This window comes from Pogoniulus pusillus, chromosome 5 (assembly GCF_015220805.1).
Source record: "Pogoniulus pusillus isolate bPogPus1 chromosome 5, bPogPus1.pri, whole genome shotgun sequence".
Lineage (NCBI taxonomy): Eukaryota > Metazoa > Chordata > Aves > Piciformes > Lybiidae > Pogoniulus > Pogoniulus pusillus.
Genome location: NC_087268.1, coordinates 2,809,276 through 2,833,444, shown reverse-complemented (window position 1 = coordinate 2,833,444; position 24,169 = coordinate 2,809,276). Strand labels below are relative to the sequence as shown.

The following is a 24,169-nucleotide window of genomic DNA, read 5'->3' as shown; positions in this document are numbered from 1 at the left end:
TAATATTCAGGAAATTCTATGTTTTCACTCTGTTTCTAGCAATGAATGTGTCTCATGAAAAGCTGTGTAAAAAGATTACTAAAATCATAGAATCGTGGACTTGTTTTGGGCAGAAAAGACCTTTAAAATCACTGAGTCCAACTGTTATCTACCTACCATGTCTGGTGCTAAACCATGTCCCTTAGGACCAGATCTATGTATGTTTTAAGCAGTTCCAGGGATGGCATTCAGTCATCTCCCTGGGGAATGTATCCTAGTGTTTAAAAAACTTTTTCAGTGAAGAAATTTCTCCTGATATCCAATCTGAGTCTCCCTTGATGCAACTTGAGGCCATTACCTCTTGTCCTATCACTTGTTACTAAGAAGAAGAGACCATCCACCAATGTCACAGTTTGAAAACTAAATTGTTCTCCTTTACTTTTACATGTAGAAAAATAGCCTGGTTAGCATTTACAAGGTGAAAACGTATCACTTTTATTGTTCCTTTGGGCATGAAAATATCTTTACTGTTATTTTGAACAAGGTTAAGGTTATCCCTCAAATCTCCCATGTTTATAGTGACCTACTGCAAAACTAGTACAAAGTGAATAGAATTATCCATTTATAATTTCTCTTTTGCCCCAGTTAAACACAGGGCAGGGGGGGAAGCTTTAGAAACATATACACATAAATATATAAAAAATATTAAGGTAGTAAGCCACAAGTTGTCCAGGTTCCTTCTGCCCTGTATGAGTAGAAAACTATTGCTCCTTTTCTCACCCTTCCACTTCTTTATTTTTCTTTATCTCTCTCTTTCAAAGAGACTCCAGGAAATGTGTTAATTCCTGTTGTTTTATCAGAATACTATCCCTTTGCACATAGGAGCCAAGAGGCAGAATCTCAACATAACAAAACAAACTCAACAAAATAAACAAAAATTATCCTTAATTCAACAGTAATTGACTTTTAATCTTATTTTTATGACTTTTAAGATCATATAAAATGTGTTCCAAGACAGTATTTTTACATTTTCTTGCAGCACACACTTCTTGTGGTACATCAGTATTAACTTCATTTCAGCATTTGTATGGTTTCTCAACAATAGCTCCAGGGGTCTCATTATCTTTTGGCCTGGACAAGAGCATGCTGCAAATATGCTCGAAACAAATAAGACACTTTTTCAGTCATATCAGAAGGTCTTTAAGTTTTTAAGCAAGGAAATTTTCCTTCACACTGTTGCTTTAGGTACAACACAATCTTTTGTTTTTAAAGGCTGCATCCTATTCATTAGTGAAAGAGAAGATTTTACACCTTCTGTCCAACATGCACTTTCCAACACAAATACTTTATTCTTATTATTGGACAACTTCTACCATAGACAACATATCCTGATGTCTATTGTAATAACTTATATGAAGACATGACACCTCTTATGTAGCCATGACTAATCCATGTCAGCAGCTTCTAATTTCCTTCATCATAGTTGTCAGTCCTGTCAGCAGTACAGAATACATACCCTACCAAACCAACCAAACAAAAAAGATAAAGCAGCCTTCTAGTTTACTGCCTTTGAATTCTGCTTCAATACATTTTGTAACACTAGGGATTTCTGGGATTCCTGCAGAAAGCATGTTTGCATGCAACATTATACAACCACCACTCTGGCTAGTTTAAGACAATGTCAGAAGAAAACTGGATTGTCTGAGATCTGTGACTTAAGATTTCCTTACGAATATAGCTGATGAACCAATTCTTTAGAATGGCAGAAAAAAAATGAGACCATTTTTACATCATTACTTTTTAATTAAAAGCTTTTGGTTAGGATGTAAAAAATCCAAGATCATCATCATGTACTTGAAGCAGTTCATACTTTATGCCAACAGCACAGAATGCCATAACCACAATCCTTAAGACTTAACAAATAATCCATCTAAAACGTCTTGTCTTTTTCCAATGCCTCTTCTCACACTAAATTAATGTTAGTTCATTCCTCCTCGTCCCCAAAATTCCTCTCATACAATCAAGCCACCTCACAAACTCTTTTGTAATTCTTATCTTTCTAAAACATGTCCTAAGCTATTCCACATCCCTTTCTACACAAGAATCCCATATTAATATGCAATAATTTTGAACTCAGACTTAAATACCTCTTGGATGCAGCTCCTCGATGTCTCCAGTTCTGCTTGCCCAGGTACTGCTATTATTACTGCCACTTTACCACTGCTACTCTTGACGCTGCTGTGTCTCTCTACTTGTCTCCTCCGTAACTCCTCTGCATAGCAGTGATTCCTACTGGTAACTATGGGTGTTCTGGTATTAAAATAGCTTCAGCTGCTGGTCTGATTGGGATGTAACCCCTCAATATAGGTCTGCACTTCCTAAAATTTGCCTAGAGAGAACCCTAAGGGCAGAAACAAAATATATGTTTGTGAGAAAACAGGATATACAGAACCCATATTATTAACAAGTCATTACAAAACTCCATAGCAAGCAATACGTGTGGTTAGACTGTGCTCAACACCTGTTTTGGTCAAATAGGCCTCTTCTTAATACTCCTTGTCTCATAGTGGATGCCCAGATGTAGTCAAGGCTGGCAGACAGAGCCTATCCAGAAGTGATGATTTCTTCCTTATTTTTTTTCTCTTTCTCTATTATTCCTTGCCTACCTATCTTGGTGATTCCTCTTACAGATGCTGTCCTCTCAGTAGCTGCTAACCCCTAGTTAGCAGGTTGGATGTGCATATTGCAAAGGAAGAGATTAGATTAATATTACTCAAAAGGTTACAGTCAAGACTTGCAGGCTTCCACTTCTGAATTAATTTTTGTCAGTTTACATACAATGAACACAAATCAGTCATTTCAAAACTACAAGCTTACTTCAGAAACTAACTCCCTCCACAACTATTTAACAGTTCATTTCCATTTGATTCATGAAACAGAGACTGTAATCAAAAGTACCAACACTTTTAACATTACCTTTCAAACAACCAGAGCTTAAATGACTTGAGAAAAAAACACCACTGCAAAGATGGAAGATGTTCTAGCTCACACATCCCCCTTCTTTTTCCTTCAGAATGTTTTCACAATCTAAGTTTATAGACCTTTTAACTCATTGATAGCAGGGAATGTTCTACTCTACTGCAACACCTAATAATTGCATTTGGTTACGAAATAAACTGCCACTTCAGCTGACAGTTACCTTACAGACAAGAGCAGATAGCACTAGCACTCTTTTTTTTTTCTTTCTTACAGTCAATAGATTGCATTAAGCTAATAAGGAAAAGAATACACTATATATGCTATTACTTATCATTGTTGCAAAATTCCTGTCATAAAGCATTTACTTTGAACTGTGATAGAATATGAATTCCAATTACATATGACTTCAGTCTTAGCAATGAAACTATATATATAAAACACAATTTGGGGCAGGAGGGGCATTTTACCTTGCAGCATCGAATTGTTTCAGTTCCTGCTTCTGGTTTTCAAAGAAGATGGCTGCAGAGTTATTATTGGGTAAAGGGTACAAAGTCCAGTCATGTGAACTGAAACAGAAAGGTACAAAAAGGATATGCCTACCAAAAGAGAGGACTGAATGAAGATTTGTCTGTGCTAATTAACATGACAATCCAAGGCATTTCATATAGAAAACCAAAATGCAGCAGAAAAATCTCTATTCATTCTAACAAAAGAGAGAATGCAAAAAAATATGATGAATTAATGAGTGAACAAAAACAAATGTTCTCCCCCTCTGCTGTCCGACTCTGAGCACTGAATGAAGACTGGACTGGGGGTGGAGGGAGGGGTGGTGTGGTGTTGATTTGATTTCTTCTCCATGTTTGATTAGAAACCAGTAAAGAATGCTAAAGTGACAAACACTCAATGACTTCAAAGCTAAGTAGGACAGAAAACTGAAACGCTAATAAGGAGGTTTCATTTAGGCTATGGTAAATAGAGTGTTATGGTACCCAGTAATATATTCTCTAATTCTATGGTACAGATCTATATTGCTTAATGGATTACATTACATGCTTTGACCAACAGGTGTTTTTGTAGCTTGTTGCTTGGTTGGTGGTTTTGTGTTTTTCGGTTTGTTTGCTTTGGTGGTTTGGTTTTGTGTGGGGTTCTTCTTCTTTTTTTCCCCCACGTGAATATGAATAGTTTGTTTTTCTCTTTATAACCAATTATGAAACTTTTCTAGGATATTTTGGTCTTCTGACCACCAAGTGGGATATGGTATCTGCTTTATATTTGAATATCCAGAGTTCAACTCACAGAAATGGCAGAGAAAATTGTGTTTTAAATACTGTTTGTGAACAGAAGGAGATAGAATGATGTACACTGATCTTACTGGAATCTAGTGAAAGGGCAGAGGTGCAGTGAAGCAGACCTTTTGTCTCTGTTCATTAAAACATCTCTGCCAAAGCTTTAAAAGGTTAAGACTGAATTTAATCACACCACCAACTGTTCATCTACCAGGTACAGTACACAGATCTTTGCAAAAATCAAAACAAGACACACTGCTGTCTTAGATGGAATGTTGGTGCACATCTAAATGTGCTTAATACTTCCATATATATCTGCTAATACAAACTTGAACCTAACAGGGTTTTAAATGAAATACATCATACAAAGCTAAAAATGGGATAGTTTTTAACTTTCATTCTACCAAAAACCCATAGAATTTAGCTAACTTCAGAGACGTACTTGAAAATCAGAAATATCCAGAATTAAAAGACAGAGCCCTGCTGTTCCTAGGAACTTTGTACCAATCAGATTATTGGATACTAAAGGATATTTTTTTCTGTAACAAATCTTTAATGGGAAAAAATGTTTAACCTTCATTCATTCTTTGTCTTAGTTATAAAAATTTGTGACAAGTTTCACTCTAAAAATTCTGTAGCCATATATTTGTCTTGCAGAATATAGGATAATCTTGATATGAACTTCAAAATTTGTGCATTGCAGAGGACTTTGTCAGTTCTAAGGAAATCACAATGGCTTTTATGCATGCAACATGGTTGGTGATGTGGTCTAATGATTTGGATATTTTTTCCATGTTTGTGCTTAAATTTAGTTAAGAGTTATATATAGCAGTTTGGCTAGAAGAATAGATTGGCTAATCCATGTAAGAATAAAGATCCAGGTTCTGTAGTTTCTGATTATCAAATAACAATTGCCTGAACTACCTCAAGTGATAAAGAAAATAAGATCTTAAAATAAATGTGGGCTTAAAGAGACAGGGAAAAAAAATAACAGACTTTATTTGATGGATGTGATGAAGTCAGAAAAAGTGGGTGAATACACAGATCCCCATCCTTTGTCAGGATCTTCAAGATCACCCAGATCTTCTTGAATCACCCAGATAAATACATGACAAAAATTGCAAATAGGCAAAGTTTTACTGTATTTCCAAGAACTTTAAAGAGCTTTAGTGCAGACTCCATCCAGGAAGATGCTGGGTATAGTCTTCTCTAGAGATTCAGTGATAAGAGTAATTGCTGAGAGAAGCTCTATGCTTCCTGAAACACACAGACTCACTTCCAAGCTCTCCAACTGAACAACACCCCATCTCATTTCATGACCACAGACAAGAAGGCTCATCTCTGGACAGAACATCCTTCTTAATTGGGACATATATGTATCTTAATATTAGAAGTCTTGTTAATAGCTTTTGGAGTATAGCATTAGTCTTATTTTTATAGATGAGGGCATGATTTTTGGTCTAAAAAGGAAATGTCACTGAAAACAGATTACAGCACCAGGCTGTCAAATCTAGTCATTAGTATAATACGCATTCCCTATTGCTTGTAGCATGCAACATTTTTGAAGCAGCAATACAACAGTTCATTGTGAAACATAGCTTCTTCCAGATAACTGCCTCATCAGTCTTGTGAAATTATTTCTCATATTTAAAAATGCAGAAAAAAAAATTCAGAGTGCACAAAGAGGAACCAAGTTCCTTATGAGCTACATGTTTTGCCATTGATCTATTCCAGTGAATAGTGACTACTCTTAATTCATGAGGATACAGTTAGAAGTGATCCATAAGTGAATTATAAATTGGACAAGTGGCAACAAACATTTTTAGCTTTTGGCTTGGTACAAAAAGGGAAAAACCTGACTAAGCATCAGTAGCAAAAAATATTTGTGATAATTACAAATGATTCAGTAGTGAACAAAATAAAACTATGGCAAAAATGGTAATTCAGTTTTTATGTTAATCCAAAAGCATGCTGTATCTAGGACCAAAAAAATCTATTCAATTATAAAACTCACAGCTACAAAAATGCACTTGAGTGAAGAAAAACTAGAATTCTCAAGAGTAATCAAAATGCTAAAACCCTAGGTTATGAGGAAAGGTTAAAGAATGAAATTTGTTAAAGCAAAAAAATAGTAGAACAGAGGAACAAAGGATATCCTAATAGAGATAGATTCACTGAAAGACTTAGAAAATTTTAGAGACAATGTCTAGACAGACATTTTAAACAAGTCTGTCTCAAAGAACTTGAGATTGTGAATGTCTCTTGTGGCCTTACCTGTATGCAAGCACTTGAAATAGCTAAGAATTTTTCAGTCCTGCCATGTCACTGTGAGCAGTCACCTTACAGAACCAAAGGTGCACTTAGGAAATACACCCAGGAGGTGAAGCTAGCTGGCTTAGGCAAAGCAGTAACATTAAAAAAATCAGGGTCTCACTGGCTTGACAGCACTGGCATTACAATGCTTCCTTCTAGATATCTCTAGGTCTCTATCTGTATTTACAAGAAGTGTTTCTTGGTTTACAAACGTTCTGTGAAAATGAGTATCTTCTGCTAAGGAGATTTCAGTTCAAGACATAAAATAAATGATACATAATTTTCTCATGCATTTTGTTACAACACACTGCATCTAATTCCTCAAGGTATGTAAACATATGCTTAAAATTACTATTTCCTCATCCAAAAATTAGTCAGTGGCCTACATGCTAGTGCCCACAAAACATATTTGACATCGGCTGTCCACAGCAGAATATTACCAGCACACATCTGCGTATCTGCACATGTAGGCAGGAAGACAGTGCAGTAGCTTCAGGAAGGAAGAGAGGAGTTCTAAAAATGGAATTGGGATTTGGATTGAGGATACACTAAGTCCTGTGGCCACAGAATTCCCAACTCTCTTAGTCAAGAACAGCCTATATCTAATACAATTCATCTGCAAAAGAGAACTCAAGAAGCAGCTGGTTAATTCTGCTTGGCACTGCTCCCACCCTTCTCCCTTCCCACCATTTCTGCTTCCTAATCAGAGTTGATACTTCGGGCTCTTCAGTCTGGAGAAGAGAAGGTTTCGAGGAGACCTTATAGTGGCCTTCCAGTATCTGAAGGGGGCCTACAGGAAGGCTGAGGAGGGACTATTTACAAGGTCTTGTAATGACAGGATGAGAGGTAATGGGTTTAAACTGGCAGAGGGGAGATTTAGACTAGAAGTTTACAGTGAGGGTGGTGAGACACTAGAACAGGTTGCCCAGGGAGGTTGTGGGTGCTTCCTCCCTGGAGGTGTTTAAGGCCAGGTTGGATGAGGCCTTCAGCAACCTGCTCTAGTGGAAGGTGTTCCTGCTTACAGTGGGAAGGTTGGAACTGGATGATTCTTGAGGTTCCTTCCAATCTAGACCATTCTATGATATTGCAGCATGGTGTTACAGATTTTCTAGCTAGATAGATCTGCACACTCAGACTGCTAGAATCATTGCAAAAAAACCAAGTTGTGGTCTGGCACAATAGCTGGCCTTCAACAGTCTCCCTGTGATACCTAGCCTGACAGAACACTTACCCTGACCACGTAGACCTTGAGATCAGTGAGATCATTTCTCTGCTTGACTCTTCTGGGTCGACACAAAAATAGAAGGACATGCATCCATCCACAAAGCAGGCAACTTGTATACTGCACAGGAAATAAGCACTTAAATCTGAATCTACAGCATTACAGAGCAGTGATTTAAAGATCTTGTGACTCAGAGAATCACAATTCCTTCTCTATCTTTTCCATATCAAGACATAAATATTGCAGCCTGTAACAAGGTTGAGCTTAGGAACACAAGACTGAAAGGCATCATTCAGCAAGATTGACAGAATGTGTACTCCATATGGTACTACAAATACATTTTTACCCCATCATTTGTAACAAGCTGCTGTAAAATAAAAATGTAAAAAAACCACAAAACACAAAACCCCCACACCCATAAAATCTGCATGTAGACAAGGAAAATACCCAAGAGCATAAAGAGTATTTAATATTCCATCAACAATATAAAGTTAGATAATGTTGCAAATGATCCCAGAGGAAGCCTATATCAGAAAGGAAAGAACAAAGAAAGCTACAATTCAGATCTTACCTTTTTTGTCCTCATCTTGTCCATACTTTAAAGCTAAGCAGGATCTATATCCTTTAAGCACTTCAGGATTTCAGCTACAATAACACTACTAATCACCTGAACACTTTGCCTGTGTGCAGCTGGTATTTTACCAGAAGACCAGAGCTTATGCAAAAATCTAAAACACAAACCCTATAGGAGAGAAAATGTTTCTCATGGACATCAAACTAAACAAAACCAGGCCCTGAAGCATGGCATTAGGGTTCTCGGGTTGAGAAACTGTTGCATTGTACAATCTCATTGATACAATTGACAAGTAAAAATATCTTGGATCCCTTGTTACCTCATGTGATCTTGGTTTGCTTTTCTAGAATTTCATTCCTGATTGCTGCTTAAGAATCTTTTTGTAATGCCTCATCTGAACTTACAGATTACTAAGGTTTATCTTCTTCACTTCAGTCTACTAAAGCCGAACATACCAACTTGCTTTTCTAACACACTTTAAATTCTTGGCAAATATCAACACCCAGAAAAAGGATGCCTCTCCTCCCTCTACTTGGCTTTAAGATCCATGTAACTGACTCCCTTTTGAGTTATGTAATCAAATATGACTTACTAAACATGCAGGTGCATGTATTATTTAATTGCCTTTTTGCAACAATAAAAACATGAACTTAATAAAACTCACCTAATCCATATTCTTATCATGGAAAGCAGCTTATTTGGTGAATCCAGCACTGGAAAGGGTGTCACTTTCTAGGGGTTTATAGGATCAGCTATAGCAACTGTTGTGAATCCCAACTGATACCTGAAAAATCTTGTATTTAAGTAATTTCAAGTAATTTGTTACTAATAGTGGGTTTAAAAGATGTTTATGTAAATACTGTGAAAGCTTTCAAATTATTGGCTTTATTTAAACCTTTAGACTATTTTTCAATATTTAAACCAAGATGGATTATAATGTTTATCCTTTTTGCCAAGGTGGCTGCAGAACAAGAAAAATAAAGTCCATTTCTGTGTGAAACACACAGTGCATGACACTTTTACCAATGGTATGAAAATATGCAACTGAATCCACATTCTGAGCAAAATATGAAGTAGGGAAATAGGAAATTGCCATTTTTGAGTCAAGTATATTACCTAAGGAAGCACTTAAGCATATTCTGAAATATGCTCTCCAGAAGTGGAACTGAGTCATCTAAGTTTCAGTGATGCGGAAAACTTTTTAGCTTTAAGGTAAAAAAAATTCCAAACAAACATACAATGGTTAAAAATGTCTGAGGTTTGTGTAAAAAAAACCCAGTGTTGCATACTTAATAACCCCATGGATATGGATCTTAATATTTTCACATTATCTCACGTGCAAGAACCAGGAAAACAAGGTGATTTTAACATATTACTACACAGGCTGAGAAAATAAACTTGCCTTGGATAAGAAGGACTACCTATAGGCAGCTTATAGTCATTCAAAGACCTGTATATCCAGCATATTATGTACCACATTAGACCACACAATTCAGCACTCAGCATATTACATCTCATTTGGTACATGCCCAGTCAACAAGACAATTAAAAAATGTGCATGAATTTAACTGTCTTCTTCAGACTTGGATAATTATCTATCAGTTAGCCAAGTTTACCCTTCTCAGTAAGCCTACATCAGGTTCACGAGTGTATAATCAAGTACTGGTTTTCAGCGTTACCTCCAACACAGTATGCTTCTCTCAGCTCAGAAGTTATTGAAGTCCTCATCACTTGAAATAGGCTTAAAATAAATCACAAAGGTAACAAACAAACAAAAAGTATAATTCTCAATCTCATTTTTACTCCTTAAAAAAACAACCAATAACAAAATTAAGTACTACTGATGAGACATTTGAATTAAGTATGTAGAACAGCTCAAATAAAACTGAAATCAGCACTTTCACTTATGTACACATCTAAAAAACTATGTTCCACCATTAATTAAAAATTCTGATAGATTTCCATTCAATTTCATGTAGTCATGCTCTTTTTTTTTTTTTTTTAATTGTCTATATTGGAAAGATTTTCCTGTGTTCCAATCTAGCTTTGACAAATCAAATAAGCTAACATTACACTGATTATCACTGATGAGCCAGAGTAAAGCAAACCAAATTGAGGTCATCAGCCTGTCAGGTAACCTGACTGTTCTTGAAAGGTACACAGTTAAGATTTCTAACACACACACACACACCACTTAATCCTAAAAAAAGTTCATCTTCTGTATTACATTTCAATGTTGCAGGGTTTTTTTTTTTTTTTTTTTTTTTTTTTTTTTTTTTGGTTGATTTTTTTTTTTCCCCTAAAGGTCATCTTTGGCATTTATTTCCATTTAAAATATTCAGAAGGTTTGCATAAGCCTTATGTTTTCTAAGATGAATGGATAATTTACATGCTAGAAAGGGTAAATGTCTCTCTTTTTGAGGAGGCTGGAAGAGGCATTTACCATCAAAATACTTACACTTCTTTTCTAATTTGACAATGAATACCTGATTGATGCAGTTTTTTCTTGTTAGCTTGTTATTTCTGTATTTCTTTACAGGTTACTGTGTCAGCAAATACAATTAAAACGGAGTTTTTCTGAATATCTGTTAATTAGAAGGTGCATGAATCCTCCCTCAGCTACAACTGCCCCATGACCTCATTACTCTCCCTCTTATTTGCCCTGACAGAGTACACTCTGACAGTCAAAACACGTTCTTTAACAGCAGAATACTACCACTGTAAGTATTTCAATTAATATTTTTATATGTACTTAGAATTTTCCCTTTTATTCTAACACTGACCCTACTTACATGAACTGCTAAGGAAATTAACACATTCACTGTCTGAAACAAAGCTCAAATATTGCCTTGCTGCACAGGATTTATTGCAGAAACAAGACAGCGTGGGCATTTTTAATGTTTATATTCTAATGTTACAAGAAAAAGTTGACCTGGAAGCAAAGGATGCATGTTCTTAAAACTATGCAGGAATGTCATGACCGCACATTACATTTTTAAAACACATTGGGCACAGTCTTTTTCACAGCCTACAAAAGCAGGACCTAAGACGCATTATCAAATACAATCATCACAGAAGTTAATAGAATCAGAAAACCAACCCAAAACTCAAAAGACTTTGTTTGCAAGTCAATTTTTATTATTAAAAAGGTACAGGTAAAGGCCAACAAGTTTCATTTGTCTTCTGGATTCCGAGATAGGAGAAAGTACAAGGACTTTGTGCCTATGATATTCTCACAAAGGAAGGACGAGGGTTCTTTTAGGGGACAGGGTTCGGGTGTAAGTAAGATGCATAAGGAGGCTAAATTAAAATCCAGACATGCAGTGGTAGTAGTCTGGGCTTTAGAAAAACACCACTAACTTGCTAAAACGGTAAAGCACTGTCAATTCAAATTAAGACATTGTCAGAAAGAAATGAATTACTGAGAGGCCTACCTACAGACAAAATAGACAAAATTTCACACGTGTGAAGCTGCCTTCGCACAGAACTGCGGAGCACAAATCTCCAAGCCACTATGTCACCTTGGGAGTATAACACTGCTCTTTGCATGTCTGTTTCTGCAATCGGTGCTTCAACAATCCTGATGCTCAGCGGTGAGTTACCTGCATGGAAAAGATACAGGAGATGACTGATGAGGAAAGTTACCTTTTTCCCTCGCAACTGCCCAGGCAAAATCAGGTATGCGTCTGCGCTGGAAGAGTTTGCTTTGCCTCAAGAACACTGGCTTGTTTCTTGAACCTCAGAACTTCTTAAATGCTTTAGGAACAAACCCCATCCAAAACAACTCACGCAGTGACCCGAAGAGACGGGTTTTTACATTTTCCTCACAGTTTTACATAGATTTTCTGGGTTTTGTTTATGGCTCAAATTACGATCCAGAGGTAAAATCATCCCTGTTTATCTCTATACAAGCACGCAACATTTTTGACGTTAACAAGTTAAAGCGCGGCCAAGCCTCCAGTCTCTTCCATCAGCAGTACTAGATGAGACTTAGAAACCAAAGCCCTCACGAAGAAAAATGGGCTTTGTTTCCAAAACAGAACCACAAACCCCCAAAACAACGCCATCCGCGCCGTGCCCGCCCCAAGCTGGTACCGCGGCGAGCGCCGGCAAACCCAACGGCTTAGAACCAATACCTCCCCTTGCCACCAGAGCCGTGCCCGGCCCAACCCGGCCCCGCGGCGCCCTCACTCGCTCCTGTCGCCGCAGCAAAGCGCCTGCGCCACCGCTGTTACGCGGGCTGCCGGCCGCTTGGGTCTCGCCATGGCCGGACCCTCTTCCGCCGTCGCCCTGCGGCCGGTCACTCACCTCATCTTTGACATGGACGGTCTCCTGCTGGGTGTGTACCTTTCGCCCCTCTCCCCTACGACGGCCTGACCCCAGCCTCTCCCTTAGCCGATCCCACCGTGCTGTAAGGCCTGTGCCACCAATCCAGGCGGCACGACACGGTAGCTGGCGGCAGGCAGCCCCCTTTCGTCCCCGCCATGAAGCACCGCCCCTCCGCCTAGGCGCCTCCCGGGGTCGCGGCGGGGGAGCCGAAGGTGCTGTGCCGGCCTGGCCTGCCCCTTGCGGTTGGCGTTTAACGGCCTTTGCGGGCTGGGCGTCATTGCTTAAACTGGGCTGAAGGGAAATAAAGCAGTAGGATGTGATTTGTTTTCTTCTCCTTATCCTGCCGCTTCCTGCCTTCAGTGGAAAATTTTGCCTGAATTAAAAGATCTGGGACTGAGACTAAAAAGGGCGCTTACTGTTAACGGTGGAGTGGCAACGCCGAGGAGTAGGTTAGACTTTAAACGCCAAATAAAGTGGCTGTGGCAGATAACTGTTTTGTGGTTTGCAGACCTAGAGGAGCCCATGGACCCCGATTCTTACAAAGAGTGGTCGAGGGAACTAGGGTTGTTTGAAGAAAGGGCGTGTAGACCTTATCGCTCTCTATGACTACCTGAAAGGAGGTCCTGTGAGCTGGATGTCTGTCTCATTTTCCAAGTGACAAGTGACAGGACAAAATGAAATGACCTCAGGTGTTGCCAGCGCATGTTTAGCTTGGTTATTAAGAAAAAAACATCTTCACTGAAAGGGATGCTGCCTATTGGAATAGGCTGCCCTGGAAAACTATTGCATCACCATCTCTGGATGCTGCCTATTGGAATAGGCTGCCCAGGAAAACTATTGCATCACCATCTCTGGTTGCTGCCTATTGGAATAGGCTGCCCAGGAAAACTATTGCATCACCATCTCTGGATGCTGCCTATTGGAATAGGCTGCCCAGGAAAACTATTGCATCACCATCTCTGGATGCTGCCTATTGGAATAGGCTGCCCAGGAAAACTATTGCATCACCATCTCTGGATGCTGCCTATTGGAATAGGCTGCCCAGGAAAACTATTGCATCACCATCTCTGGATGCTGCCTATTGGAATAGGCTGCCCAGGAAAACTATTGCATCACCATCTCTGGATGCTGCCTATTGGAATAGGCTGCCCAGGAAAACTATTGCATCACCATCTCTGGATGCTGCCTATTGGAATAGGCTGCCCAGGAAAATTATTGCATCACCATCTCTGAGTGTAGATATGCTTAGTGACGTGGTTTAGTGGTAGACTTTGCAGTGCTGGGTTAAGGGTTGGACTAGATGATCTCAGGTATCTGTTCTAATCTAAATGATTCTATGGCACTATCCTGGCACTAGGAGGTTTGCAGGAGGTGGCTGAATCTAGGGATAGCTTCTGCTATTTAGGGTGTAAGAGAACATTTTTAAGCATTTGGAGTTGCAGTCTTTTAACTGAAAATTCTGGAAACCACTGTGATAGTCCTCTTCTAATTTTTGTATCAGTAGACTTTCAGCTTTGCAGGGGTTTTCTGTAATCTTTCACTTCCCATGGTACAGCTAGATTGGATTTTGCAGGTTGATTAGTCATTATGACAACAGCATTTAATCTGCTTTTAATTATTTGCAGAATCATAACCTTCTGCTCCATGTCTGCTGTGGAATAATAGAGTAGTTTTGCATGTAACTTGGTTTTTCAGATAATCCAGTGGGTTATTGCACAGGAAACAGCTTTGAATGTGGGCGAATTCCTGAAAAGTGTGAACATGGGATGTGTGCCTGCCTCCTGCAAAACCCAAGTTGTTGCAGATTCTGGAAAACCTGCTGTGAAGTCTGATGAATTACCCTGTTTCCAAGAAATGTGCACTTTTCCCTCTTTCATGCCTATAACAGGTGAAAACAGCTCAGCTATTGTGGTTTAAAGCAAAAATGGCTTTGCTCCCACTATCACGGATAGTTTCAAGCATTTTAGAGCCTTGGCTTCCATTTGTTTCATCTGTGCTCTCAATAGGCTGTGCAGAACAGTGACTGAGCTATTTCAGTTTCATTTTCCATTTCACCACTAGAGTCTCAAATAGCCTCGGGTTGCGATTTGTGGGTTGTTGGTTTTTTTTTGTTTGTTTGTTTGTCTGGGATTTCTTTGTTTGCTTTATTTGTTGTTCTTTTTAATCCAGTACAAATCACTTTCATTCTCATTGAGAAATTTCATGACGGCTTTTTAAGTTAGTGCTGCTTTTTAGCAAAATTTGAATACTGGCTTCAACAGGACAGTCTAGGTAAGCAGTATAAATGTTTAGGTATTGACATGGATACATAAGATTTCTTTACTAGTTCTAAATTAATATATTATGTACAGATATTTAAATAGGTACTTTAACTTTGGACAATATTTTAGTATCTAAAAACTTTCAATTACTATTCTGTCTATATTTAGAAATTGCCTTTCTGCAATATTCAGGCAAAAAGACCAACAAAAACAAATTGAAGTTCTGAGTCATGTTTAGTTCTCCATGCTCCTGGGATTCATGGAGTGAAGAATAATTTAGCATCCTCTAGATTAGGAACTGTACCTCATACTGGGGAAATAATTACAAAGAATCCATAATTCTTGGATTTAAGTTTGCTTGGACTGAGATGCTCTAGGTGTAAACCTACTCCTTGCTGTTATTGAATTTATATGTTGAAAGGTACAGCTCTGGAGGAATACTTTGTCAGTTTCTGGATTCAAATAAAATAGTAGACATTTTGTATGCTTATGTATAAGATACGCTTACATGAAGAGTTTATGCATACTTGTGTTACTGATTTTTACCCCTATGTTTGAGGCATCCTTTGCACTGATAAATTTTCCTTGTGTTCTGTTCCCCTAGTTACTGTTGTGCTACAATGTGGCTGTGATTCCTTCTATTATAAGAAATTGCACAGAAAGAATCTGTTGTGTTTTAGTAATCTTTTCAGTTGTGATGAATGCTGTGGTGAGACTGAAAATTCTCGAGTGTCTTCCATGGACACTACCTTGATGCTTTTCATAAGGTACGCTTCCTTTCAGAGGACTTGTAGCATGTTTTATCCTCAAAGGACTTTCAGTTCTGTCACAACTTGAACGTAATTTTGAAAAGCTGTGTGATGGTTTGGGCTCTTACCCGCCCCCCCACACTTTGTATTTGCCCCAGCTAACTCAGACGGACCCTGGGAATATAGATGAAGCAATTTATTTACAGCTAGCAGAATTTACAAGCAGCTATTTACAATATATACAGTTATATACAATTATATACAGAAATGTACAAAGGATAAACAATACAAAAGCACAACTCCCCTCCCAGAAACCTGAGTCCCCAGGAGGGGCTCTCAAACCACCCCAACACCTCCCCCCGGCCTCCTCAACCTTACCCCAGTTCTCAGGAAGAAGAGAGGTGCAGCCAAGAGGTTAGGGAGCAGGGGTAGAAAGCAATGATGTTAGAAAGATGTGTCTCGGTCTAAGGCAAAAGCAAGAGTGAAAGACAAAATGGAGAAAGTTTACTTCTTCTTCCCAGAGCTCTCAGCGAGACTGTGAGAGAAGTTGACATCAGTTGTTTTCATTCCACTGCCTGTTATCTAGTTCTTTTACCAAAACATTCTAGCTTGCTTCAAACTAGCACAAGCTGTCAAAAGACTCCTTGGACTTCCCCAAGATTCCTAAATATTTAAAGAAATTTGGAATAATCTGGGGGAAGGAATGAACTAAGGAGCACACAAACTAGACGCTTTCTGCCCAACCTGTCTGCTATAAATCTTCTGAATGAAACAAATGTTGCATTGATGTAAACTTCCTTGAGAAATAAATAGTGTTTAGTGAGAAATGAGCAGTGTTTACCGCAGTTAGGAACATGCACTTCTTCCAGACAATTTGTTCAGCTCTAGTATCTGCTTCCTTGGTATCAGTCTCCCTCCCCAGCCCTTCGCCAGCCTGGTGATTGATTAGACATCAATCATGGAATTTTGATTAGAGCACCACAAAATTTTTAGTGTGTCACATAGTGCTAATGGAAGATGATAAACATAACTGTATACGTATTTCTAGAAGCCATAGAGAGCTCCATAAAATGACTCTATTTAAAAGAGTGTGAAGGAAGTTTGTAGTATTGGCTCACTGAAATTACAATTTTTAAACTTTTTAAAGCACCTCAGCAGCTGGTTGCTTTTTTTCAGAATCTGAAGCTTTGGGTTTTGTAGTAATTTTCACAACGAAGTAGTGTATGAAAATGTATGTGACTGGATTTGGAATTTATCATTAAATTTTTCTGGTTTTATAAATGTTAATTCATAAATGATGACAAATTTAAATCGATCTAATGTGCCATAGACTTGCTTTCTGTAGCTGACTTAGTTCTGATTAAGGAAGGCAGGATAGCTTCTGATAGGAAGAATTCCAAAATATTTGTGAATACTTCGTAACTGGGAGTGTAAAATCCTTAAATGAAGTCTGAGGCACTTTGGAAACAATCCAAATGTTACCCTATGTGCCCTCAATATCAGGGGTCCTCAAACCTTTTAAACAGGGGGCCGGAATATAGTTTGTCGGGGGCTGGAGTATAGTTTAGTTCCAGCCCAGTCCCAGCGGGTGCTCGGGGGCTGCGGAGGCCTGTGAGTGGATTCAGTGGCTGGAAGTGGCTGCTTGGTTCTCCCGCAGCCCCCTTCGGGGGGGTTCTGTAAATACCAATGGGCTGGATTGAGGACCCTGGGGAGCCGTATCTGGCCCGCGGGCCGTAGTTTGCGGACTCCTGCTCTATACTTTAGTGGCTAAGGCTGAGCTATGTGGAAGTGTTGCTGAGTCTGAGCCTTTGTGACTTGGTCTCCCCCATCTCTTTAACATAATTGAGACTGATTAAGTTGTCCTTGAGTCCCACCTTCATATATCGTCTTGCCTTCGATAAGGAAGTTCTTGTCTGTAAATCACTAGTAAAATACTTCATCCCTTTCTTTTGGAGTCCTTCTGTGTCGTTATTTGAAGGGTTATCTTACATCATATTTTCAGCTCTTAAAATCAGTGTTAAGGGGATGAGACTCCTGAATATCAAAATTAATAAACAGTATTAATTTTGGAAAAGTATTGTCTCCCATTAATTACCCCTCCATAGCCCTTTAGCAAAGGCAAGTCCTGCCTCATGAACCTAGTGGCTTTCTGCAATAGAGTGACTACATCAGTGGACAAGGGAAAGGCAATGGGTATCATCTATCTGGATGTCTGCAAAGCCTTTCACACACTCCCCCACAATGTCCTTCTCTGGAAGTTGGAGAGGTATGAACTCTGTGGGGGGACTGTTCAGTGGATAAGGAATGGGTCCATAGGAGTACCATAAAAAATATGGAAGGGCTGGAGCACCTCTTCTGCAAGGAGAACTTGAGAGAGGTAGCATTGTTCAGCCTGGAGAAGGATCCAAGGAAACCACATAGCAGCCTTCCACTACCTGAAAGCGGCCTTCCAGGATAGCTGGGGAGGGGCTGTTTACAACGGCACATAACAAGAGGACGAGGGACAATGGTTTTAAACTAGAGTATCATAGAATCAGCCAGGTTGGAAGAGACATCCAAGATCATCCAGTCCAACCTAGCACCCAGCCCTAGCCAGTCATCTAGACCATGGCACTAAATGCCTCATCCACTCTTTTCTTGAACACCTCCAAGGACAGTAACTCAAGTTCTCTATGGTGAGGGTGATGGAACACTGGAAGAGGTTGCCCAGGGACATGGTTGAGGCCCTATACTTCTAGACCTTCAGGATTGGGCTTGATGGGATTCTGAGCAGCTTGATCTAGTTAAAGAGGTCCCTACTTTCTGCACAGGATTGGACCTGTGAATGTCCAGCTGCTGCATCCTTTGTGTGGAGAAGATTACTAGATTTTTATGTGCTGCTTTTAAGCAATTCCTGCATGGCTAGGCATGTGGCAATCTCTGATCTATAATATGGAAGAAATTAACTTGCAGTTAAATTCATTGCAATGTTGTGAGATTCACAAGAGTTTTAGCATGTTTTCTTCCCAGTGTTACCCATTGTCACAAGTCAGAAATGTACTGTTGCTTTCATTTCGTTGCACAGGTTGCCTAGGAAATTGCATTAAAGAAAGCTGGTGAGAGATCCATGCTGGAGTTTGCCTATGCACATGTTCTCTTTTATTTTACAGTGTGAATAGGAGGCTAAAACAGCTTCCTATTTCTTCTGTATCAGGAGAAATGGCACCAATTCAGCTAAACATCAGTCCTCTCTAGATCGTTCTCTATTATGGCTTAAGTGCAGGAATTAATCTTCTTAGGCTATAAACTGGCAATCTTGTAAATCTGTTTTTTGCTCCTAGATAGCAGAAACTTAACTTTCTTGCCATTTTCTGTTTCTGTCTGATTTTGGGAAACAAAGACAGAAATAAAAATCTTTTTTTACCTCTTCATTCAGTTATTTTGCTGCAACAAAACAGATACTAAAAATATTTTTAGATTAAAACACTTCGTAAAAGCTTCTTGAGCAAATATTTCAAGTAGGTAAAAACATTTCCTTGTAGAGAATTAACCATAAATAGAGTAAATAAGATTTGCCATATGTTTGAAAACTAGCCTGTTGATTTAACAGCAAGGAAAATTTTGGCAGACACACTAACCTAGCATCTAGCTTCTATTATTCCCATGACTGATTTTGAGATCGTCCATCCACATGGTTGCCTGTTGTTTGTGGATAGAATAATCCAGGATCGGAGCTTAGTTCAGCATCTCAGAACAGGGTTTTGTACATTTCTGTAATGGTTACCAAATTTCAAAATGCCTTGGGCAGCATTTGTAATGATCTTTTTTTGTGCTGGGGAGTTAACAGAGGAATTCTCCCAAGCTGAAAGATCCATGATTTGATTTGAATATTGCACATAAATAGCACAAAAATGCAATGTATTTTTGGTGCTAACTTATTTGGTAGTAGCACCAGATCCAAAGCATTTGACTAAAAACAACCCCAACCAACCAAACAAAACCAACCTCCAAAACACCAAACCATGTATAAATAAAACAATCCAGAGAGATTTTCAATTTCCACTATTAGAAGCATGGCTTTAATTTTTTTAACTTGAGCACATTCAGTTATATAAAGGGCCTGTTATAAGGGGAGGGGTTAGTAGGTTGGGAGAGGTTCTCTTCTTCTCTACTCTGGCTGGTGAGGTCACGTCTGTAATACTGTGTCCCATTCTGGGCCTCTCAGTTCAAGAAAGGCAGGGAACTGCTTGAAAGAGTCCTGTGCAGAGCCTCATAAATGACTAAGGGAGTGTGCCATGTCCTTTTTGAGGAAAGGCTGAGGTAGTTGTATCTCTTTAGCTTGGAGAGGAGGAGACTGAGAAGTGACCTTGTTAATGTTTATAAATAATGTGAAGGGCGAGTGTCAGGAGGATGGAGCCAGGCTGTCCTCAGTGATGCCCAGTGGTAGGATAAGGGGCAATGGGTGCAAGCTGGAGCATAGAAAGTTCCATGTGAGCGTAATGAAAAATGTTTTAACTGTGAGGGCAAGAAAACTGCAGCAAGCTGCCCAGAGAGGTGGTGGAGTCTCCTCTGAAGACATTCAAAACCCACCTGGACATGTTCCTATGTGACCTATTCTAGGGGATCCTGCCCTGGTGAGTGCTTTGGACAAGATCTTTTGGGATTCCTTCCAACCCCTAATATTCTGTAATTCTGTGCTTTAGCAAGATGAGAGGTGTGTTTTGAAAGTGCTGGGAATCTAAAGGTTCTATTCAGTGATTTGTAAAGATAGAGCAATTTGACCATTTATAAAACAACATTTTTTTTCGGTGCCGAAATGCAAATTTCCAAATCTGTTTGTGGATGATAAGATTTTGTGTTTGTTGGCTATGTGTGCTGTTTTGTGTATGAAGGTCCAATTATTTTGCTTTCAACGTAAATAATAAGGTGTCATAAATGGAACAGAATTTCACATAAAGAAAAGGTATATAGAATTTTCTCTTATAATAACACTGTTTCCAGCTGCTGCATTCTGATTTTCTTTTAGCTTAAGAAGAACAGCTTTAACAACCCTGGATTTATTGTTTTGCATACTGGCAGTAGGTATGCTCTATGCCATTGTGGGCCCAACGCTGGAAGCTCTTGTTCAGAGTAATTGCAATTCATTCATGTAGCCTTGTCGTGAGTTGGCTAATAGAGCTCTTGAGAGAAGAATTTTTAAGGACACCTTAATTTATCTGGAGTTGGACAATTTGGCAGCAGAGTTCGGCTCTTATTAAATTTAGTTAATCTTGAATTTTGCCATTGATACTTCTGATATTAGGAAAGATGATTGTTGCCATTACACAGAATCACAGAATCAACCAGGTTGGAAGAGATGTCCAAGATCATCCAGTCCAATCTAGCACCCAGCCCTAGCCAGTCAACCAGACCATGGCACTAAGTGCCTCAGCCAGGCTTTGCTTCAACACCTCCAGGGATGGTGCCTCCACCACCTCCCTGGGCAGCCCATTCCAATGCCAATCACTCTCTCTGTGAAGAACTTCCTCCTAACATCCAGCCTAGACTTTCCCTGGCATAACTTTTTTTTCAATTGACAACAGATCTTAATGATTTTCACAGTACTAGTGTGGCTGTTTTAAAGAGCAGCATTCACTGGCAACACAAAGACAAGCTAAATTGCACAATGTAGAGATTGCTACTTATTGTTGCTGCTTCTGTTATGTGTTTCTGTATTTCCCTGTACTGATCTCCATTTTCTTCCACAAGACTGCTGAGAAGTATTTGACCGAAATCATTTTTGCACCTTAGCTGTCGTGTTAGGCCTGGATAGGCCAAAAGAGGCTTACACATGCCCTGGCTTGCCCAGACATCCTGGCCTGGATCAGGAGCAGTGTGGCCAGTAGGACAAGGGAGGTTATTCTGCCCCTGTAGTCAGCACTGGTCAGGCCACACCTTGAGTGCTGTGTCCAGTTCTGGGCCCCTCAATTCAAGAGAGATGTTGAGGTGCTGGAAGGTGTCCAGAGCAGGGTGACAAAGCTGGTGAGGGGCCTGGAACAGAAGCCCTGCTACTCCTCCTTCTGTGCTGGGGGAAGCAACCATGGGAAATGCAAACAAAACCTGATTTCACCTAATATCGTCAAGCCTGGCAAAGTGCCATTCTGGTTGGCTAGTCTATGTCCAAAGGCCTGTTAGTCTCATGCTGTACTGATAAAGAGATGAGCAGGTAACACAACTTGCTCTACCATTGTATTCATGCTTGCTTGCTGCTTGCTACTGCCTGCTGCCATTGCTTACTGTCCTGAACTGTCTGGAAACTCCACTGCCTCGAGTTTACCAGGAACAAGCTCTAAATGGCCTCCATGCAATCAGCCTGCATAGCCAGCATGACATTGTGCTGAGACTGCACATTGCAAGACATCCTGCCTGCACCTGCCAAACCAAGGAGCCCTGGAAGGGAAGCACAGATTGTCCTGAGAAACCAGGGCCAGGTCAGAGATAGTCTTCCTCCTTTCCCCAGCACCCTGGGAAGAATCAGAAGTCTCAGCAGCTGGCAAGACAGTAACAGAATTCCTTGAACGCGTTTGAGTACTGTCTGAAGCTGTAGCTAGCCCTGCGAGCTGGGAGATAATTACTGTGAGTAAATACTTAAACCCTCTTGTCTAGTGATAGGACGAGGGAGAGTGGCTTTAAGCTGAGGGAGAGTGATTTAGACTTCAGTACAAGGGTGATGGGGCTCTGGATAAGGTTGCCCAGGGAGGTTGCTGATGGCCCCTCTCTAGAGGTGTTCAGGGCCAAGTTGGTTAAGGCCTTGAGTAACCAAGTGTAGTTGAGAAGCATCTCTGGCCATGGCAGGGAGGTTGTAGTAAATTATCTCTTATGTCACTCCCAGCCTAAGCTGTTCTGTGATTCTATGATTCTTGGCTCTGAAAACTCCTTTGGGCACCAGTTATGTTTCAGCAGTGTAGCATTTTTTTCCCCTCTGCTAGGCCTGTGTCTGGTTCTTTTTTTTGACAAGTTTCATATGCAGTTTGTCTCAGCATAATGCAGGACAAATGAAAGGAAAGCCCAGTTTGTTATTTGTCAGCCCAGTCTTTCCATCTAGGATCCATTGGAATTTACTCATGGCCTTTGTCATTATGTGTAGGGTGTTACACAGTGTCTCATTCTCTCAGCTCATTAATACGTGTTCTCTGACCTGGAGTAATAGTTCCAGCAGCCCCTGCATAACCTCGGCTCTCCAAAGGACAGATACGTGCTTGTCCTTTGCAGCACTTGTGTGCTTGCGGGTGCTGAACTGACTGGGTTTGCTGCCAAGGAGCTCAGCCTTCTTGTTCACTCCTGGGCATTGATTGTCTGCTGTGCATAACTATTAGTTCGCTCAGGTTCTCTTTCATTGTGGCCTTATACTGCAGATTGCCTGCTTGTGTTAGGGCAAATTTTTGAGCATTGTGTCTTTCGAGTTGTGCTCTGCTTTAAACAGTTAATTTGGGTGTAATGTAAAGTTACACAGAGTATATATTCAGACTAACAGACCTTTGTTTATTTTTTTACTGACTGGCCAAAGGAAGTGTTTTTGTTGGAGTGATAGGAGTTTAATGCTGGTCCTGTTCATTGGGGAGCATTTCTTAAGAAGAGGGAAAAAAATTGCACTAACACTAGAAGAATTAAATGGAAGCGAATGTATTTAATGAAATAATTTGGATTATAGTGAATCAGAGAGTCTGAAGTGGAAGAAGTTAATGAGTTTAAGGTGAAGTGTGACTACAGTGGGGCATAATTTCATTTGAATAAATTGTTCTGTTGTAAAGATTCTGTTTTGGTTTTGTAATTTGCATACAAAAAGCTCCTCTGACCTGTCTCTTCAGGGCAAAAGAGTAGACCCATGCATGCCTGTAAAGTGACCTAACCTTGAGTGATATCATCATTCTGTTTTAAGACTATTACTGGAAAAAAAATATGCCATATGAAATGGTGAATCTTTTTATGCTAGGACTGAATTCTCTCTAGCATTATATTGTTATTGGACTAACAGAACATTCTTTGTTTTGTGGCTCAGGGGAGGTACACTCTTTGTGGCTCTATCACATGCAATACATTTCTAGTCTTTAAAAATTAAAACCTTTGTTTCATGGGAAACATATCTCAGGAAAATGAAAATATTTCTGCCACTAAGGTATTGTAGTACATCTAATTGCTACTCTGCTGCCTAATAACGTGCAGTGTTATTATTGATGTAGATCATATTTTTATGATATTTATCCTTCTTCCATTTTTAATTTGAATGTCTGCATTTTCTATGAATGAAGGAATCTGAGAGTAAAGATCAAGAATTAGTGTTGCTGCTCAGGTTGTCTGTGTTCTAGAATTTCAAGCATTTTATGTGGCAACCAGCAATAGAACAAGGGGACACAGTCTCAAGTTGTGCCAGCAGAAGTATAGGCTGGATATTAGGAGGAAGTTCTTCACAGAGAGAGTGATTGGCATTGGAATGGGCTGCCCAGGGAGGTGGTGGAGGT

At 39.7% G+C, this 24,169-nt stretch overlaps 2 protein-coding genes and 1 long non-coding RNA gene across 5 annotated transcripts in view; 1 reads left to right on the top strand and 2 right to left on the bottom strand.

Annotated features, from left to right (window-relative positions):
- Nucleotides 1–10,094, bottom strand: part of STS (steroid sulfatase) — a 92,587-nt gene extending 82,493 nt beyond the window's left edge. The window contains exons 1-3 of one of the 3 annotated variants that reach the window (XM_064143028.1): nucleotides 10,033–10,094; nucleotides 7,789–7,899; nucleotides 3,426–3,524 (exon numbers count right to left, since the gene is read on the bottom strand). In XM_064143028.1, the coding sequence (XP_063999098.1) occupies nucleotides 3,426–3,524; nucleotides 7,789–7,868 (179 nt within the window). In that variant the 5' untranslated portion in view covers nucleotides 7,869–7,899; nucleotides 10,033–10,094. Of the gene's footprint in view, nucleotides 1–2,126; nucleotides 2,381–3,425; nucleotides 3,525–7,788; nucleotides 7,920–10,032 lie in introns of those variants that run through there. The other 2 variants (XM_064143029.1, XM_064143030.1) reach the window with 2 other exon arrangements.
- Nucleotides 10,095–11,469: 1,375 nt separating this feature from the next.
- Nucleotides 11,470–12,987, bottom strand: LOC135175218 (uncharacterized). Its single transcript, XR_010302294.1, has 2 exons — nucleotides 12,662–12,987; nucleotides 11,470–11,955 (listed from the first exon to the last, which is right to left on the bottom strand). It is a non-coding gene; the product is annotated as an uncharacterized LOC135175218 (long non-coding RNA).
- The window catches only part of PUDP (pseudouridine 5'-phosphatase), a 66,758-nt gene continuing 55,149 nt past the window's right edge, over nucleotides 12,561–24,169 (top strand). Inside the window, exon 1 of the mRNA XM_064143027.1 lies at nucleotides 12,561–12,692. Within this exon, the coding sequence (XP_063999097.1) occupies nucleotides 12,617–12,692 (76 nt within the window). The 5' untranslated portion in view covers nucleotides 12,561–12,616. The remainder of the gene's footprint in view (nucleotides 12,693–24,169) is intronic.